This window comes from Bombus huntii, unplaced genomic scaffold (assembly GCF_024542735.1).
Source record: "Bombus huntii isolate Logan2020A unplaced genomic scaffold, iyBomHunt1.1 ctg00000052.1, whole genome shotgun sequence".
Taxonomy (NCBI): domain Eukaryota; kingdom Metazoa; phylum Arthropoda; class Insecta; order Hymenoptera; family Apidae; genus Bombus; species Bombus huntii.
In genome coordinates, this window is record NW_026099316.1 from 1,556,096 (window position 1) to 1,577,445 (window position 21,350).

The window sequence follows — 21,350 nt, forward strand, 5'->3', positions numbered from 1 at the left end:
CTTCCTGGGTTTTATCTGTCCAATGAAATGATGTCTCCTTTCTTGTAAGTTCGGTCAATGGTTTCGCGATCTTAGAAAAGTTTCTTATGAACTTACGGTAATAACCTGCTAGTCCTAAGAACGATTTGATGTCTGTGGGATTACGTGGCTGTTTGAAATTGCTAACGGCTTCTAATTTTTTGGGATTTGGCTTTACACCTTCGGCGGTTACTATATGTCCAAGATATTCTAATTCTGGTTTGAGAAATTCGCATTTGTCCGGCTGTATTTTGAGTCCGAGTTCGCGTAGGCGTTGCAATACTATCGCGAGGTTGCTATTGTGCTCTTCAATCGACTGTCCGAATATTATAATGTCGTTTAAATATACGAAGCAATGTTTATTTATGAGTCCTCTTAGCGCGGTATCCATCATGCGTTGAAATGTTGCAGGTGTATTCTTTAAACCGAATGGCATCCTATTGTAATGATAGTGTCCTTGTGGTGTGGAGAATGCTGCGTACTTTTTAGAGTCTATGTCCATTGGGATTTGGTGGAATCCGGAGGATAAATCGAGGGCTGAGAAGAATTTTGCGTTGCCTAGTTGGGATAGTATGTCGTCTATGTCAGGTAATGGATATGCGTCCTGGTCAGTTAGTTCGTTTATTTTTCTGAAGTCTATTGCAATTCGCCATTTCTGTTTCCCTGAGGCGTATGCCTTTTTTGGTACTACCCAGACTAGTAAATTGTAAGGAGAATCAGATGGTTCTATAATGTTCTTTTGTAGCATTTCGTCCATTTGTCGTTTGATTTCTTCTTTATGGCATTCAGGCGGTCGGTAAGATTTTGTGTTAATGATTTTATTTTCTTTTAACGTTATTGTGTGTTTAGCAAGGTTAGTGCATGGTAATAAGTCGGTCTCTAGATTGAATACGTCGAGGTAGAACAGCAATATCTTTTCGATTGGTTCACGGAGGGTTTTCTCTATATGCGAAAGTCTAACTATATCTTTAAACGTGGAGACTTGATCGTACGTATTTGAATTTTCGATAAAATTAGTCATTTTGGCTGGGCACTCACCACAATTGATAAAGCATATCGTTGTCGGTTTTCCTTCCAGGTAGACTGTTTTTGACACTGCTTGTTTTGGAGGTACGTCGTTTTCCTGTTGCAATAATGATTCGAGAGTTCAAATTTGAATTTAGATAGGGCTGGCAAACCGAATATGCCGTCTTCTATAATTGGAAAGTTGTCTTCTACCACAAAAAATTCTAGAGTTTTGCCAAATAGTTTTATCAAAGCGTGTTCGTTGGTTTCAAATTTAGAGTGTCCCATCGAGAATTTCCGTTCTTTTGTTATTCTTGGTCGTAATACGCATCTTCGCTTGAGTATATTAATTCCTGCTCCGCTGTCAATGAGGAATTTATGTCGCTGTCCGTCGGATCGTAAAAGTACTGTGGGTAGTCTTCCCGTTGTGGCGTTAATTCGTAGGTCTGGTCTGTTGGTTTCTCTATTTCTTCCTTGTGTGTCTCGAGATTGTGGACTGCTGGTGGTCTCGGAAATTGGCTGGGTGTTCGAAAATTTTTACATTGACTGGAGACATGTCCGATCTGGTTGCATTTGAAGCATTTTAATTGTGTCCTTTGGGCAAGTGGTATTTGTTCGGTTTGTCGGAAGCTTCTTGGCATTGGATTGGGTGTTGGAGTTGGTTTTTTAGTGATCGGATTAGGATTATTGGTTGTTAGTCGTTGCTGCTCAGGGAGTCGTAATCGTTCTATTGGTTTTGGTCGTCGATTTCGATCTTCCCCGAAGAATCGCTCGATGTCGGTGGCTTTCTTTTCGGCTTCAAGGATATTGTATGGTGGATTGGCGAGTAGTAATTGTCCTATTTCGCCTTTCAGGCCTCGGATAAAATCGATCACGGAGTCTTTTAAAATCCTGTCGTTCATAGCTCGTCTAGTAATTTCGTCACGGTATTCGTTCGTTATACTGTATTGTAACTTATTGAGTGCTCTGCGGAACCTGATGATATAACTTTGCACACTTTCGTCGTGACGCTGTCTCGTTTCGCGTAGCTGGTCTTGATGTTCTCTAACAGAGTCTTGGGTGGCTACGTTTCGTCTTAGGGCATCGTACAGGTGTCCGTATTCGTATATCGGTATATTGCAGATGGCCATTGCGGCTTTACCCGCGATTTTCCCGATTTTGATCGTTTTTAATAATAGCGTGGGTTCGCTACACATGGCTCGTAATTCGCGTACTTCGCGTATGAATTCTTCGACTCCGATATTGTCTTCACCGTTTAATTGCGGAATACATACTATCGCGTCTTTGGTCCGTAAGCTCGGAGAGGCGAATTGCGGTGGACGGTCTTCGTAAGAGGGATGGTTGCCTTCTTCTGTTCGAATTGGAACGCATGGTGGGGAAGTTCTATCTCTCGCGGCAACAGATTCGTCCATAGTAATAAGGGAGCCTAGTTCTGTAGTAGCGTCGCGTCCTATTTTTATTTTAGAGATATTTTTGCCTAATAGTTCTATTTCCGCTGCACGCTTCTTATTTTCACTGTCGGCCGTCCGTTGTGTCTCTTCTACACGTTGCGCAAGAATTTCAATTTGTTTTTGTATCACGTCGAGTATGGCACGAATCGAATTGTCCGTACCTCCGTTTGTAGAAACGGTTTCAATAGTTTCGACTTTGTCTTTTCGTGATGTGGGCATGATTCTAATTGAGCTTATTGAGTCTGAACTACTGTTGCTATTTGGACTCGAAGCGCTTGAGAAACTGGGTTTTCTCACACGGTATCGTGAAAATGAATCCAGATTTTCAGCTTACCGTAGTAGCTATGACCGTTGAGGAGTCTCAGGGATGTTTCCTCTCTGGTTGGTTCTAGATTCCGAATCTTATTCGTAGGGTTGCTCTGCGCTGACCGTAGTCCTCTCGTCTAGTTTCATCGTAGTGGAACGTTGAAAGTTGCTGCAGGCCTTCGTAGTAGCAAAGATTCGCACTGGGTCCGTTGATCCTTCGATCTTCAATGATGCGCGTACGCCGAAATCGTAATTTCGTTTGCACTGAAGTGAATAGATCCTGGCACGGATCGCCAAAAATGTCGTGTAAAATTAAGGTAAAAATAAGGAACTTGTTAATTTCCGAAAAGGAGATTAAGTTCTTTTTATTTTTTACTCAATTTATACAATTTTTTCGGTTCGCGATGATACACTTTCGATACTTGGATTAGTTAAGAATTTTTTTATTAGACTGACTGAATGATTTTGAAGGGAGCATTTATATTCTTCCAATCGTTGGAGTGGGAGAAGGTTTTGTTTATACTTAGTGTAAAATTCGGAGAACGGCTGAAGTGATCGAATGCCACTCAGGCGGCTGAGAACGGGTGCTGACCGGACGGTCACACGCGATAAAGCGTTCGGAATTTCGGTTTGTTATATACAGTTGCTCGAATTTCGTCTGTGACAAGGACATCGTTGCCGAACGTCAATGGGCCCACCGACTCAGTTAGGAAACTATTACGGAGTGCGGGAGTCGGTGGTGCTTTATGCCACACCGATATGTGTCAAAGCCCTAGCAATACGGAAAAACAATAACATTCCGAAGATGTCGATAGTGATCGAATAAAAGATGAAGGGAAGAGTAGCTCTATTGCAGAGAAGATAATTGGACCAGAAAGCTGATTGACGACGCCTGCATTTTTAATAGAGAACGATTAGGAAAGAGACACACCCAAGATGCTGGGATTGTGATGTCGAAGGTGAAGATGCAGAGCATGCGTTGTTCAATTGCCCCAGATGGGACAATGGAAGTACATTGTTGGATAATTACGTAGGCGAAATACTGGCAACCAATAACGTAATCGACGTGGTCGTCAATAGCGAGGAGAACTGGGCTAGATTCCAAGGGCTTTGCCGAAAGAAAATGATAGCTCAATCAGATAGACAAGATAAGGAGAGGAACATGGAGAGAAGAAGGAGAGGATTAACTAGAAGAAGATCATAATAAGATGAGAGGTACACTCAGTAAGAAGACCAACCCTGAAGTAATGCCGAGAGGTGGTTCCAGGGTTGGTTCTTGTACCGACAGAGGAGAGAGACAGAGGAGGGGTTTTTTGGTGGGTAGAGGTGCTATCATCTTGCCAAGTCCCGCATAATCCAGGCGCGCGCTAACGTACCTAGTTATGCGTAACTGCATTCTCCTCTCCTCTCAAAACAAAAAAATGTGCAAAATAGGAAGGAGTATGGATATGAATTTTTAAATTACCATCTGTCAATAAATATCCACAATTAGTAAATTTAGGTTTAAGATTATATTATATTTGGGTTAATATATAAATGCGAATGATCTTTTACTATGAAATGCATAAAATAAAAGTAGATATCAATTGGTGCCACCAGATGACTTGTTATTTTGCGTGTTAAGTAAATATACCACAAAATTTCAGTTGATATAATAACCGTCACTTGTTGATAAAATATCGTTGATGTTTGGATAAGGTATGTATTTCTGTTTGTTTTAAAATAAAAACAACAGGTTGTAATAGACGTACGATTATAAATTGTAACGTATCGCTATTAAAAATCATTTTTGTTCTTCTGAAAGATTAGGGAAGAATACTATTCTGTGTTTGTATTCAAGTAATGACAACGAGAGAGTGAGTGAAGCGTAAAGCATTAGAAAGCGTAGGCGAGAATTTATCTTCAGGTAACATTAGTGATGTATGCCTGAAAAAGGCAAACGCGTGTAGAATCTGTGGTTTCAGTTTAATGTTTATACCGATGCAGTTATCTCTTCCTGGCAGACGAATAGTGTTTTTCTAACGCCATATTACGTTTCACCTTCTCTGAGTAGAAATTCGTGATACTCGCAAGTTTAATATTTCAAGTCCTGGCATAATCATTCATTGATTCGGTGTAATTAATACTTGGTTAGGTACATGTCGAAATTTGTTTGATTCATTAAGAATTAAAGTAGCGAAAAAATGATTTTGACGGGAACTGTGTTCTTCTATACGAAAAAATGTCAATAAAGAGATATTTTAGTTTCCACTGAAATGAACAAATTATTGAAGGTTTTGAGGATTTCGAATTTTGCAGGAAAACAAGTAGTGCGCAGTTTTTCATGACAAGCGATTTACTCAGTAATTGGAAATAACCAATAGCATTTTTTGTTTAAAAAGAATGGAATTGAAACTAATCAATTATATTATCAAATATATTAGGTGCTATTTTAGTACACAGTACTGACTTAGAAGTTGTTGCTAGAAATGCGAAAAAAGGTTTACATTTCATGACATCGACATTGGAAAAGGTGGAAAATGTCTCAATTCGACATGTATATTTATCTTTTTGTTATGTTTACCGATTTTTCGGAAACGGCTTGATCAATCGGAATGACACTTTTTGCTCCTTGTAAGACATAATTTTCCGTTGGTTCAGATATAAAATATTTTTCCATTTCTTTTTTGTAAACTATTTTTTTTTTTTTTACAAAAATCCAATTTTTATGTATACAAATTCATCAGTTATTCTGGATTGGATCGAGCTATCGAGATGAAACCTTTTGCATCTTTTAAGAGTAGTCCATTGACTGGACCCATTTGCAAAATGTCTCCATTTTGTTCATTAAGTATTATTATTGCAAAGAATTCGTTATTTATCAATTTCATTTACGTCTACTCAGTGATTGTTCTGCAATTGTTGGACTGATAACGAGATGATTCTAAAACAACAGCCTGGGCAAGTAGTTTGAAATCGTGTTTTTCAATTTAGGCTTCAATTCGTGTTTCCATTGCAGGAAACAATGGTTGGTTGTTATTGTTGCTGTCGTATAAACGAAATTTCTTGACATAGCTGCGTACATCGTAGTTTGTCCCTGATATTTCGGAGATGTACAGCTAGAATAAAATTCTTTTACTTGTTTATATTAATTTCTACTGTCCATAAATAGCCATACATTATGTCCAATATTTGTTGTAGATGGCTTTTGGATTTTAAAGCTTTATTGTCTCTCGCGCATATTAGTAGGTCATCTGCGAATGTTATTGCTTCATTATTTTTATCGCTATTTGCGCTACAATTTACATCGCGATAAATTAAATAAAATAGGGGAGTTCACGGCTTCTTGTTATGGGTGGTCTTTGATTTTAGATACTTTGTTTAAACTGTTCTGCCTGTTACGTAAAATTGTTTGTTACGTAACATGTTCTAAATTATGGCTATTATTTGGTGTAAACTATCTAAGTACTATCCATAGCGCTGCTTGACTTCCGTAAATGGACGAGAACGAGTGTTATTTATATTTCTATATGTCGGAGATGAAAGGACACCGGAACCTTCCCTTTGGAACTTTGGGAAAATCCCTTAACACTGTAACCTAGATTCTACCATAGCCGTAATTAAGCAATTATCGTCATTCAATCCGATTGTATTTGCTCGAGATATGTGACAATGAGCTTCGGCTCGAGGCGACAATCAGTCGCCGAACGTAGCCGCGGTCAAGGAATCAACGTTTTGTCTAACAAAGGTATGGAGTAATAGTGTAGCTCTCGTCAAAAAGTGTTGAAGTGGTCATTACTTCTAAGAAAACTCTACATCTGGTCTTTTTAGTTTTCTCAAGTACTGAAACCATCGAGAGCGTATAGACAAAAGACAGCGACGAAGGCAGACCTTAAACAGTAGACAGGCGACGTTGGCTTCGGGGTTTTCAGTTATAGGGTAACACTGCTAGCGTGCGGATTTGGACCAGTTCAAATTGTATTCTTACTTATAATTACACTTCTGTATGAAAATATATTATCTACCTTACAATTTATCCACGACTTTCTCTGTTTATACATCAAATAACCTCAACAAAAAAAAAAAAATAGTTGTAGTGGCACTCGACAGTAAACATTCCAACAGTTGCTGTTCGTGGATCACGACATGCAGACCCTCTTCATCTCCACAGTACATGTTCAGCTAGCCTGAGGACCCGTTATAAATCTCAAGATTTAGTTAACTAAGGTCCTTCAAACAGACAAACAGTCTTTGTCCCAACTACGAAAAGATAGGGGAAATCTATGTTTCTCACGAACGACGTTTCCTGCTAGCAACTTTCTCTCAACGTCACTTTCCCTCACTTTCCGGACGAAGGCATCTCTCCGCGAATCCGATGATCTCATGTTCTGCGACACACCCCATCATAGATTTCCTCTGCAGCATCATCACGACGGAAAGTTATTCTCTCGTGAGGTCACATCAGCGAGTTACATAGCGTCTTTACGCTCGGTGAATATTCTACTTTTTAACAAATAGTTAGTTTAGTAATACTTGTACCGTAGACAAGCAAGTTGAGTAGAACTTGGACTTTGAAAAAAAAGGGCATTTTGTTATCCCGCTGACCGCGGATTCGTTATTGAACCTAGGATCATTGTCATTGGCTTCTCGAGTATCTAATTACCACGGTTACTTGTCAAATGCTGTAATAATCCTATTTGCAGTAGTAAATATTGCATAACAAAAATGTCTAATCCAAATGAAGATTCGTTTCACGCCCCTAACCCTAGTCATAATGTGAACCCGACATATATATAACATTTATTGCCCGAGAAAATACATATTACACGTATATATTCTTAATAAAGAAAGAATTTCAGTTGGAATGTGGTTTTGGCAAAAGTACCGTTACGCGACGGTATGACGTAGCCATACAATATTTTGTGTCGGATTTACATTTTTAACATTTCAGTTAATGATTGAATTTAAGTCGCTACAAAAGTGGTACTTTTCTACAATATTGTTTTTCCTTTCTTCAGGAGAAGAATGCGAGAACGAGTGTACTCAATGTGGTATGAGCGTTTGCTGAAGTAACTAGTTTTGTTATTCGATATTACTGTACAAAAAATATCTAAAACCTATAAATGGTATATAATGGTTAAATATGTATTGAGTATGATCTCAGACACTTACATTTGAACCAATTTGGCTTTTCTGTTTAAATCAAATCGGGCAACCGTACATCAGGATCAGCTTTATTAGAAGTTTGCAGCAGAATATTTTTACTTTATTATTTAGTTGTTTGCAGTAGATTCGTGTGTTTGTTCGATTTGAAATCCGAATGTATATCTAAATAGCAAACGACTTTTTTGTGAGGAATGGATATGTTGCTATTGTATCGTAGATATCGTGTAGGCGGAATTGCTTTTTGCATCTGATATTTTGGAAATGTACGGCCCGAATAGAATTGTTTTGAATTCGCTTATATTAATTTGTGATTTCCAAATTATTTTTATTACGTGGTGTGGAAGCTCTCTTTTTCGAGCTTAAGGAAAGAAATTCAGCCAGAATGTGTTGAATGCCCTCTCTAAATCTATGAACACCGCTTCGACGCAATCACTCTCGTCTCTTGCCCAAGAGATATATGATGAATTTTGTAATTGCATGTATCGTTGAATGTTTAAATTTGAAGCCAAATTGGGTGCCCGGAATTAGGTTATTTTCAATGTATATAGTGTTATTTATCATAGATTCGGATACTTTATAAATGTTGAGTAAGAGTCTAATTCATCGGTATAGCTGACAGAATCACTGTTGCTTTTCCTTCTTTTTTTAATGCTACTGCCTTTCTTGTTTTCCAGAATGGAGAAATAATTGGCATTTAGGCAATTGTTAAATATTATGCTGCAGGAGTAGATGTGTGAAAGGTGCGTAAATATAGTTAGGTAGGTTCTTTTAAATCAATGTTACCAAATTCGATAATTTTTTTTATTGTTCATTTTTGAAGGTTAGATCTAACTTATTTTAATTTGTGGAAATGTCAGATAGAATTAAATCTGGATTGTCAATGTTACGACCGTTCGCGGAGAGACGCGGTCGCGAGGAAAACGCGTCAGCGAGAGGCGTAAATTCTCGCTACGATTCGGTGAATCGACGCCGCGAAGTAGTCGTTCCCCTGTTTCGGTTAGGATAACAGAGGTGGTTGAATGAATATGACACAGTAGTAAGTTATATTTCACCGTTTATTCCACAACTTATAACGAGGATAGTTACGCTGATGCGTATGTACGAGATGAGTGACTGATCTACGGGTGTGTATACCGGGTGGAAGGATGTTGACCGTTCGAAGGATGTAAAATCAGTACTCTTGGTAGACGATGCTGTCTCGGAGGAAAGCTAAGGATCGGGTGTGTCTAGCGCACGGGACCATCGGATTTGTTCGTGACGATTTGTGTTAGGAGAGTGAGGGAATAGGCTTCGTTTTTAATTGGTTAGACGCAGGGTCTTAACCGCCCTCGAGAGAAAGTGGTTAGTGGGAGGAAAGTTGCAGCGTACGTGACAAATACTACCTTTCCCTTTTTCGCCGTGGTAGACAATAGTCTCTAGAAATTCCTCCGAACCAGATGTTTGTTTCGTTTGAAGGACCTTTTCTAGGAAATCTGTGAAATTTATGGAAGGTCCTTGAAACTATGGAGGATACGCTGCGAGTATCCGAAGACATCTGGTTGCCATATTGCCTTCGGTGTGTGGCCTCGGCTAGGTAGAGTGTTACGCGACGTAACAGTCAACTTAGTTATGCTGATATATTCTTATGTGGCTATTTTGTGTGTGGACTGTTTCAATGCGTGCTCTTAGTATAGACGATTAATTTATGACTTCCCAAATTAGCCTTTTTAGGCCCTTTATTTGGAGATACTCAAGGTTTCGTCTATGTAACGCGGAGCGTGCCCATGCGGCCCAGCAGTCACGTACCCCCAAGTAGACTCTGACCGTTTTTCCCATTCGGTATATGCTGAATGTTTCAGTTGGAATTCAGTCGTCTTTGCCAATATCCTAAGCTTTCTCCTTATACTTTATAACCATCCAGACAATAAATGTTATTTCTCTATGTTAGTATGTTTAGTATCTCATGGTTATCGATAATGATTATATTATTGTCTTCGTCGAATTGTGTGACGGTACATGTCGGCTTTCATGAATTCCTATTTGTATCCGTTCTGGTTGTGTCAGAGTATATCACTTATGTTGTGGTTTTTTGGGCGGAAGACGCAGTTAATCGATGGTGAAAGTTCTTTGGGTTTTTATTTGGATATGTTTTCCATTCTACATTTCCAGTAGTTTCTTATGAAGTTGTGGAAAGCTTTTCTAATTTCGTATTCACTCTCTTTGTTCCTCTTTTATTCTGCTCTTCTTTTTCTTCTCCAGCAACGCTAGTAATTTTTCACCGTTGCGTTTGATCTTTTATTTTAATGTACTAATTCTTTGTAGGATGATTGGTTCCCCGTGTTACTATCCTTTTTCTTGCTTTTATCTTTTGTGCTTTAGATGATTTCTATAGACATGATTTCTATAGGTAATCCGGGTACGGAATTCGATCTTTTCATGTTTTCGCTTGATTTCAATAGTACTTTTATGCACTGTACTAGTTCCACTTCGTTTAATTCTTCTGTTATCCGTTTATTCATTGGTGTTAATTCTATGCGAAAAAACATTTGCGTAATAAAAACTAGGACTTTGTTTGAATATAACAGAATTCTTTTGTCAAAATCCAGGAAAAGATACTTACTTTTGCTACGTTTATGACTCCTTTCATATACTTGCACGGTGTGGTATTTTTCGAAGCAATTGCGTGTATGCAGGGCCGGTTTAACCAAACGAGTGGCATAATAGTACATCGATTCTCTTCTTCTACCTTTGATTTTCCGATTACAACATACCACACGATCTTTACTTCCTTCTGTGTCATCTCGCCGAATGACATGTAAAAGGCCGTTTAGTCTTTCTGCTGTTCCAGAAGTTGATGAAGTATTCTTGAGGTCGGCGTCACGAAAATGCCCAATTAATTGACCCATCAAGCGACGTACGAATTGCAAATGCGTTATTTTGTTTTTATTCTTTTTCTTCTGGTTTGCGTTATATAATAAGTAAGAATTTATTGTTGATATTTCCAATCCGCAAAAAAGTAATTTTCGCCACCATTTTTGGGACTTTCGTATAAAACGGTATGTAGCTGTTTACTGGTCTGCTTTACACCGCCCATATATTCGTGGCGGGACTCGACGACGGAACTGTTTTCGATGGCTTCGCGATACAAAGCGCCATATCATAAAAGTGTAAGGCCGACATGCTTCCTACATCCTTCCGTCGAATATTTGGAAGAAGACATACGTGGCAACGGTCGCGAACGCGTAACGAACGCGTGCGTAGTGCGGATATCGAGGGGCAAGAAAAGAAATAGTCGTTCGTATTCGAGTTCCTTTCCCGACGTTCCGCGCAGCGAAATTGAAAGGGACGTTCTGAAAAAAGCAGAGTAAACTGGAGTAGCTTTGACCTGTATACCAGGTTCAAAAGGTAATTTAAACGTTTCGGTATAGTTACATGTTTAATTAAGGAACGGTTAACCGGAAAATCTTTGTAATTGAAAAGCATTGAATTCCGAGTAAAGTTGGCGAGCAGATTTCAGCTCGTTGATGGGTCTTAAACGAGGTCGAAAATTCCACTAACGGCTATCTTGGAACACTCGATGAAAAGGATCCGTGGAGTAATGATTTTCCACAAACTTTATTCGGCGTGTCCCTCGTACACGATGACGTAAAGCGACCAACCATAGTGATCAACTCAAATACGGCGGAAGAAGAGAAAGAAAAAGAAAAGTATCGTGAAGAAAAGGTAATACCATCGTAACCGTCGTAAATCGTTGGCAGTTGTCGCGTGTCGATGGTACGTTGATCGGGTCGGTTGTACGCGAAAGCTCTTTATCGACGAACTCGATAAAACTTTCACATCCGGCGATCGCTAAGCAATTTAAGTTTAGCGGAAAATCCATTTCTCTGGCGAAGAAAAGAGTGCGAGCTAGCGGCGCGTGGATAATATTAACTCATTTATATCCCGGGATTTAATAACCTGGCGACGTTGGGCCGGAGTACAGAGGCTCTCAATTACAGTCGGAACAGCGTCGTTAATACAAAAGGAGGCTCTTACGGTCGATAGATGGCGGCCCTTATCGTTGGCTCTCTGCCACCAGCAGGTTTCAGCGACGCTGCCTCGACATATCGATACAATCCCCCATTGGGTGAAACGACAGCGGGCTGGCTGCTGGTTTTTCGCTACGGTCGGACCCGCGCTCCCTGTCGCGAAATGCTTTTGCGTCACGATGGTTTCGCGTCGGTTGTTTGCGCGCCGTTTCGTTACATTCCTATGACTATAACGCTTGGTTACGAGTCGAAAATCGTTTCGTTTCCCGCTGATCTTTGCACGAGTACGAATTTTTCTATTTTTCGACAGTGGATTTTTTTTACAAGTTTCTATACGCGAACATTCGTTGATTTATGCAACGTCGTATACGTATTGTCGTTGCTTGCACGCTGGTTTGCTGAACAGCGCGACGTTTTTTCCATCGCGGGAATCGCACAGACGCGTAAAGCGAAGGCCACCTTGGTATTAGGTATTCTCTTTGAGAAACGTGCAAGCAGAATAGAAGAAAAACGGCACGAGACGCGTTGCAAGGCGCGCGTTGATATAGTTGTACGTATAGCCAGAAGCGGAAGGAGTTTTCGCGGAGACTCGAGTTTCCAAGACTGACCGTGGCACTCGCCGCGTCTATTTCGCAGGATCGTTTTATTTTAGAAAAACCGGTCTCGCCGTTCTCTCCAGTCGGCGCCCGTAACTTTTCGTAAACTATGTTGCCAAATTGCTGGCGAAGAGATGGAAACACGGGCGGCTGGATAGCGCGGTCCACGGGTAAATTTTGTAAGAAATAAATTTATTAACAGGAGTCGGCCAGATTTCTTCCGCGCACCGATTCTGCGTCGCCAGTGCGAATTTCCGCGAAATTTTTCACGCGTGTGTATAAAAGGACGACACAGGATGAAACCGGGCCGCGTATTTCGCGTAACGTTATTTGCTCGCCGTAGGGTACTTGCAAACAAACGCGTATTTGCCCGTCCATTACATTCGTTTGGCAACAACGTTGCCGTTGCCGTTCTTTCCACCCCCCCCCCCCCCCATCATCAGCGCATGGTTTTTCACGTGTTTATCACTGGCGATCTACGTTCCGCGTTGATTAATTTTTCAGCAGAAATTCAGCGACCGTTCCGAGGCAGGCCGCTCGAATATTCGCTGGTTTAGCTCGGGCGAACGCCGAAGATTCGTTTCTGCCGAGCTGCAACGGCAAACAGGTCGTTAAGCCTTTAAGTTCAGGCCTTGAGTGTACAGAGCAAACTCACGGCTGTTCGCTCGCCGCGCGTTCCAATGGCAACGACGATCGGCAACGCAGCGATTAGGCATCGCGACAACGCGCGCCGAAACTTGGATCGGCCAGACCAACCACTGCGAAAGAAATTCTCTTTCCGTAGGATTCTCGAGAGGGGTCGGATTTCGATCGCAATCGCTATCCCAAATTGCGCGTCACTGGTTTACAAACGGTTCGAACGTAACAGCAGCTAGCTGTAAAATCGACGACTTGAAATCCGCTGGGGCGTCGAGGGGCATGCCTCGACGTCCCCAAAGGCTAATTAGTTTATTTTCGCACGACGGTGGGGCGATGCCCCGGTTAGCGAAACTCCCTTTCCGAATCGTTGATCAGTGTACGTAATATTATACGACGGGTTATTTACCGAGGTTACGACGCTCGCTCGATCGCAGTAGCTTCGGCGCACGCGAGCATCGCGACGCTCGGGGCTCGGGGCTCGTGGCTCGCGTGCCGCTCAAATTAATCAACAGTCAACCTTTTGATCTTTCTTCTCGCGTCCCGATGCATTCGCCGATATTAAAATCGGAAAATTTCCATTTCCATCCGCTTTCCGCGGCTCCACCAACTTTATTAATGTCTCGTGTTACAAACCGTTCGTCCGATTTGCTCTACCATCGAATCCCTCTTTCATCTATCTCTTCGAATTCGACGCTGAATTTGTATTTTCATGCGGATTACGCGGTCCAGGGAATTTTGGTCGTTCCGGTTTTTACTTATTAATTGGAATTTAGGAATGTTACGACGCCTAAAGCATCTGCTCGCCAGCCCGCGCGACCGGACAACAACCGACCTGCGTAACGGCACTTCGACCCTCAATAAACCTAAGGACCCACCATAACTTTCATTTCCCTGCATTGTTTCGCCATATGTCTTCAATCCGATTGTCTTGAAGAATTGCAAGCCAAAATATGCTCGAAACACAGTCGGTTTTAGAGGTGTCCTTGGGTTTATTAGTCGCCTTTAAAACACGGAGAAAGCGGGTATGCACCCATTAGGAAAACCCGAATAGTCCTGTAATAAAACAGGCTAGGTTTTCTCATACACACAGTCATTTACGCACCACGATGGTAGAAGACTCCCTACTCATCCCTTCGAGCAGTAGTGCAGCATGACCAATCGACACCGCGGTTCGTTACCCTCACTTTTCCTAACGAAAGTGGGACCAACGAATCCGCGTTCTTTATGCACAGGGGCACACCCACACCGAACTTTCTTCCGTATTAAACAAAAGAGCGACAAACGGTCTACCAGCTAACGCCTAACGCGACAGTCTCCCAACTAACGCCTAACGCGACGGTCTCCCAACTAACGCCTAACGCGACGGTCTACCAACTAACGCCTAACGCGGCAGTCTGCACATAGCGCGAGAGTCGCATTCTTCACGCAAATCTTTTGTAACTAAGTGCTTGGAAATATATACTTTATAATACTGTGAATCCCAGTGTTATACCAACTCAATCACCCCTCATTATCTCAAAGGAAATCAGGGGATCGATCAATTCGTGGTGTCGATTGTTATAATCGTAACGGGGATTTACGACCCCCGTTGACGACTCTCCTCGCGAGTACGTCTCCCCGCGATTGGTCGAATTTACATGGTCCTTCGAGCCGGATCTCGTGCCACCAAAAAGTGCACTGACCAGTGACTATACAGTGTCGCGTGAGATCCAAGTTCCAACCACTTAGTCAACTGAGCAAGGGAACCGCCATCGGAGAGAAGCACCTCCGTCGCGCAGCATCTACACGAGCCCACGCCGCATCGTAACGATTAGCAACAGAATCCCAGATCAACGTCCATTTGATCAAGGTAAGGGCGTTCATTATCAAAATCAAACATGGCCCAAGCTGAATCCATCAGCACGTTACGGCGGAGACGAGGCGTCCTAGCCCGTCGACTTGCAACCATAAGGCGCGAACTCGATGAGTACGAAGCGTCTGGGAAGGCAAACAGAATCTTCCTAGCATCTTGCCGCAGCTCGTTCGATGAGCTTTGGAGGAGGATACTCGAGGTTCAAGAAGAGTTAGGTGTGGTAGATGAGGGGGAAGATGCGCGGGTAGATTCGTTATCGCAAGAGCATCGGGAGCTTGACATGCGGTTCCGAGAGCTCTTTGAGCAAATATCAGCAACAACCCCGTCGACTACAACAAGAGGTGAGACGTGCCGGAAACCAGAGCCGACCACCGTTCCAGAGGTCCGCGTGCCCCAATTCGACGGTGCCCTCGAGAATTGGACCTATTTCTACGACACGTTCACATCCATAGTGGACCTTAACGAAGGTTTGACGAATGTCCAAAAGTTCCAGCATCTACGCTCATCTATAACTGGACGGGCCGCACAGAGTATCCAGTCATTAGAACTCACAGAGGCCAACTATTCCATCGCGCTTGATACACTGAAGGACAAGTTCAATTGCCCCCTCCAAATCTGCATGCGCCATTGGAATCTGATGCGTAATTATCCGGAAATCAAAAGGGAAACTCCAGAGGCCCTAGAGGATTTGTTGGAAACCATCAGCGTAAATCTAAAGGCGCTCGAACATCTAAAGGAGCCCGTCACTTCAAACATAGCGATGATCGAATTGATCGCGTCGAAGTTGCCCGCGTCCAGCCTGCGTAAATGGCAACGCACACTGCCCCGCCAAAAGGTGCCATCCTATCAGCATCTGATAGACTTTCTCAAAACACGGGCGAACGGGACTCAATTCCTCTCTAAAGAGAAGGAATCAAAAGGGTCAACACACAAACACCGCAGTCAGCGAACAACCATACCGCATGGGCGAACCCTTGCTACAACCAGCAGAACGGTGGTGTGTCCGACCTGCAACGGACATCACGAGATCAGACACTGCAAAATATTCAAGGCCAAATCAGCGACCAAACGTTTTCAAATCGTGAAGAAGGCATCGTTGTGCATAAATTGCCTAGGCACAGGACATTCGCCGACACAGTGTACATCGGGTTCGTGTCGTATCTGCGGTCACCGACACCATACGTATCTACACCGCGAAAAAACCCAGGTAGATTCATGGTCGTCGAGCGGTCGATCTTCGAGCGGTCGATCGTCGAGCGGTCGATCGTCGAGCGGTCGGTCGGCAAGCGGTTGGTCGCCGAGCAGTCGGTCGTCGGACAGTCGCGCATCGAGCGGTCGGTCGTCGGGCAGTCGCGCACCGAGCGGTCGATCGTCGGGCAGTCGTTCATCACACAAGCGAGCCTCCACCGAACAATCCCCATCGGGATCATCGAAGTCGCGGTCGTCCCACAAATCGAGGCGAACATCCGATACTTCACGGAAGCATACATCTTCGGTTCCAAGAGGTACGAAAGAGCATTCCTCGTACGAGTCACGCTCAGCCCGGATCCGGAACACCACCCCAACCTCTTCATCCAAGTCCCAACCGGGGCAAAACTGACTGTCCGAGACTACGACAGCAAGGGGGATCGGACTAACAAACACATCTCCCCACACCCCTCTGCATCATGATCTGTTGGCCACAGCACAGATCAAGGTTTTGAACAAACAGGCACAACCAATCCGAGCCCGAGCCTTACTCGACACTGGGTCGAGCATGAACTTCATGACCGACAGGCTCGCGAACTCCCTCGGTATAAGGCAAAGGAGATGTGCGATCCAGATCGGAGCCCTCGACAATTTGAGCACCACGGCAAAACGTTACACCACGGCCACCATCACGTCGACGGACGGCGAGTACAAGAAGACATTGAGATTTCTTGTTATCCCGGCCATATCGATCCTCGTACCAAGCGAGCCCATCGATCCCTCGAGTCTGGGATTACCCAGAAATATTCATCTAGCCGATCCACAATTCCATTGCCCAGCCCCGATCGATGTTTTACTTAGTACCGGATCAACATTCGCGTCGCTGTGCATCGGGCAGGTCAATCTGGCACAACCAGGCGAACCTGAACTACGTCTACAAAAAACACGCTTCGGCTGGGTAATCGGGGGGAGTCCCACGTCCCAAACCGCGATAAATACGTTCCACGCAACCACAACGGCTCTGCAAGAGGACCTCGCACGGTTTTGGGAGATCGACGAGGGACAGGCCACTACTCATCTTTCGGAATCGGAACGACTATGTGAAGAACATTTCCGAAACCATGTCCGACGAACCAAGGAAGGCAGATACATCGTTGCATTACCGTTCAACGAAAAGCTTTCCTCACTAGGGTCATCGAAGGCCACTGCAATGAGCAGGCTCGCCTCTCTTCATCGCCGATTCCAACGCGACAAACAATATGAAACCGCGTATAGTGCTGTGATTCAAGAATATTTAGACTTGGGTCACATGACAAAGATCAACACGGATCACGCCACCGACCACGGATATTATTTACCACATCACGGCGTGACCAAGGAATCGAGCGACACCACCAAGCTACGGGTTGTGTTCGACGGCTCAGCTTCAAGTACCACGGGAGTGTCTCTAAACGACGCCCTTCATACGGGTCCGAAATTACAAGAAGACCTGAGGAACATCCTATTGAGATTCCGGTCATTTCAATATGTCCTTACCGGCGACATCGAGAAGATGTACCGCCAATTCCTCCTACGTCCAGAAGATCGTCCCCACCAAAAGATTCTGTGGCGTGCCGACAACGGAGAGATCGAAACTTACCGACTCAACACCGTAACGTTCGGTCTATCCGCAGCCCCGTATCTGGCCATCCGATGTCTCAAACAGTTGGCAGAGGACGAGGGACCTCGATTTCCGAGAGCAGCGCAGATCCTACGGCGAGACTTCTATGTCGACGATGCGTTGACCGGAGCCGATACGAAGGACGAAGCCCTATCAATCAGGAATGATCTCACGAGATTACTTAAGCTAGCCGGTCTAAATATCCGCAAATGGGCCTCAAACGATCGGGATCTGCTGAGAGGGCTACCTGAGGAAGACACCAAGCAGAAATTACATCTCGGTGAGTCATCCACGTTAAAAACACTCGGCGTCTTTTGGGATTCAGCCGACGATACCATACTATATTCGGTCAAGACGAACAGTGACACTTCCCGAATCACAAAGCGATCAATCAGCTCAGTCATCGCACAAATATATGATCCACTAGGATTGCTCGCGCCGGTAATCGTTCGAGCAAAAATGATTTTGCAACAAGTCTGGACATTGAAGGTAGATTGGGACGAATCCCTTCCGTCAGACGTACACACAGCATGGATCAAATACCACACCCAATTGCCGTTGTTAAATGCGGTAAGGTTCCCTCGGAAGACCATCCTAGAATCCGCAACGAAAATTGAGCTCCACGGATTCTGTGACGCTAGCGAAAGGGCATATGGGGCGTGCGTCTACGTGCGGACGACTGACCGAAAGAACAATATTTGGACTCGACTCCTCACGGCGCGGTCGAAGGTAGCGCCGCTCAAATCGCTCTCCATACCACGTCTCGAATTAAGTGGGGCACTTATTTTGACGTCCTTGATTTCGTCAATACAACAGGCCCTGACGACCAAGATATCGCGGATAGTCTACTGGACTGACTCCACCATCGTACTCCATTGGATCAGGTCTTCGCCGCACACCTTGAAAACATTTGTGGCGAATCGAGTCGCTGAGATACAGACCAAGACCAATATCTCCGACTGGCGTCATGTGCCTACCGACGATAATCCAGCGGATCTCATCTCCCGAGGCCATACGCCCAAGGAATTCCTATGTCCGTCCATTTGGAAAAACGGGCCAAGGTGGCTCCTGCAAAGCGAAAGCTATTGGCCGGTTTGGAGCCCGATACCGGTAGTCGACCTCCCGGAGCAAAAGAAGACGATCTGTCTGAGGACGAGTGTTAACGACAACACTCTCCTCCATCGCTACTCGTCTTGGCCAAGACTAATAAGAATCGTCGCCCGGTGTCTTCGATGGAGACATAAGCAACACCGAACTGCCCATCTCACCACAGACGAACTGACCGCAGCGCACAACAGGCTAATAAAAATCTTACAATCCCAGCATTTCGCGCCTGAAATTCGGATCCTCCAAAAAAATCGAAGCGAGGACGTTGGAGGGAAACTACAGCCATTAAACCCCTTCCTCGACGAAGATGGGCTACTCCGGGTAGGAGGGCGACTAACCAACTCCGCCATACCCTTCAGCCAAAAACACCCGATCATCCTACCGAAATCCCCGGTGACAGAGCTAATTATAGAACAAGAGCACCGGAACAATCATCACACAGGGACCCAAGCTACCCTATACGCGATGAGACTGCGCTATTGACCGATCGACGGCCGTAGCCAGGTATGGCGCACTCTCAGAAGGTGCGTCCGCTGCTGCAGAGCCAACCCTCCACCAGTGGAATACTTGATGGGTGATTTGCCAGAGGCGCGTATTACCGAATCGCGGCCGTTCAGGAACGTCGGAATCGACTACTGCGGCCCATTCTACATCAAGGAGAGGAGGGACCGCAACCGACGTAAAATCAAGACGTACGCCGCCATATTCGTTTGTCTGGCGACAAAGGCGGTCCACATAGAGTTAGTCAGCGACCTAACCACCGACGCCTTCTTGGCCGCGCTACGCCGTTTCATCTCGCGGCGAGGATACTGCGCAACGATCCTCACCGACAACGGCACCAATTTCGTCGGGGCTAATCGGGAGCTGCAAGAACTCCGGACCCTATTGCAGTCCGACGACCACCAGGATAGGGTACAGAATTTTCTCGCCGACCGACAAATACAATGGCGTTTTAATCCTCCGAACTCACCACATTTTGGCGGCTTATAGGAAGCCGCAGTTAAATCGTTCAAACGCCATCTCATCCGCGTGGTCGGCACGGAGCTCCTGACCTTTGAACACCTCAACACCCTTGTGATCGAAATTGAGGCCATTCTCAATTCACGCCCACTGACTCCCATCTCATCCGATCCGAAAGATCCCCCTGTCCTCACTCCCGGTCATTTTCTAATCGGTGATACCCTAACCAGTTTACGGGAGCGTGATTTCAGGACAGTTCCATCAGGACGGCTATCCAGTTGGCAGCGCATTCACCAGATTAAGCAGCACTTCTGGAGCCGATGGTATCGAGAATACCTAAACGAGTTAACCCGCCGCAGCAAATGGGACAAGGGCAAACACAACATTCATGAAGGCACCGTAGTAATCCTCAGGGAGGACAACGTGCCCTCTATGCAGTGGCCTTTGGGCCGCGTAATCAAGGTCCATCCAGGAGCCGACGGAATCATCCGGACCGCTACCGTGCAGACGGCAACAAGCATCCTGGACCGCGGCGTCAAAAGACTGGTCCCCTTACCCATCCACCCAGATCCAGACGAGGCCGAACGCCCACACGGAGCGAAGGAGGTCACCAACGACACACCAGACTCCACAGCCAGAATTTGATCGGTGCCCTCTCAACGGGGGGAGGATGTTACGACGCCTAAAGCATCTGCTCGCCAGCCCGCGCGACCGGACAACAACCGACCTGCGTAACGGCACTTCGACCCTCAATAAACCTAAGGACCCACCATAACTTTCACTTCCCTGCATTGTTTCGCCATATGTCTTCAATCCGATTGTCTTGAAGAATTGCAAGCCAAAATATGCTCGAAACACAGTCGGTTTTAGAGGTGTCCTTGGGTTTATTAGTCGCCTTTAAAACACGGAGAAAGCGGGTATGCACCCATTAGGAAAACCCGAATAGCCCTGTAATAAAACAGGCTAGGTTTTCTCATACACACAGTCATTTACGCACCACGATGGTAGAAGACTCCCTACTCATCCCTTCGAGCAGTAGTGCAGCATGACCAATCGACACCGCGGTTCGTTACCCTCACTTTTCCTAACGAAAGTGGGACCAACGAATCCGCGTTCTTTAGGCACAGGGGCACACCCACACCGAACTTTCTTCCGTATTAAACAAAAGAGCGAAAAAAGGTCTACCAGCTAACGCCTAACGCGACAGTATCCCAACTAACGCCTAACGCGACGGTCTCCCAACTAACGCCTAACGCGACGGTCTACCAACTAACGCCTAACGCGGCAGTCTGCACATAGCGCGAGAGTCGCATTCTTCACGCAAATCTTTTGTAACTAAGTGCTTGGAAATATATACTTTATAATACTGTGAATCCCAGTGTTATACCAACTCAATCACCCCTCATTATCTCAAAG

General features: G+C 44.6%; 2 protein-coding genes across 2 annotated transcripts; both read left to right on the forward strand.

Moving 5' to 3' along the window:
* The first annotated feature begins 15,044 nt into the window (after positions 1-15,044).
* On the forward strand, positions 15,045-19,457 carry LOC126875694 (uncharacterized). The gene is made up of 2 exons (XM_050638584.1): positions 15,045-16,167; positions 16,705-19,457. The coding sequence occupies exons 1-2, from the start codon at positions 15,045-15,047 to the stop codon at positions 19,455-19,457; spliced, it is 3,876 nt and encodes a 1,291-aa protein (XP_050494541.1).
* Positions 19,458-19,544: 87 nt separating this feature from the next.
* Positions 19,545-20,579, forward strand: LOC126875695 (uncharacterized). Its single transcript, XM_050638585.1, has 2 exons — positions 19,545-19,886; positions 19,965-20,579. The coding sequence occupies exons 1-2, from the start codon at positions 19,545-19,547 to the stop codon at positions 20,577-20,579; spliced, it is 957 nt and encodes a 318-aa protein (XP_050494542.1).
* Positions 20,580-21,350: the final 771 nt, after the last annotated feature.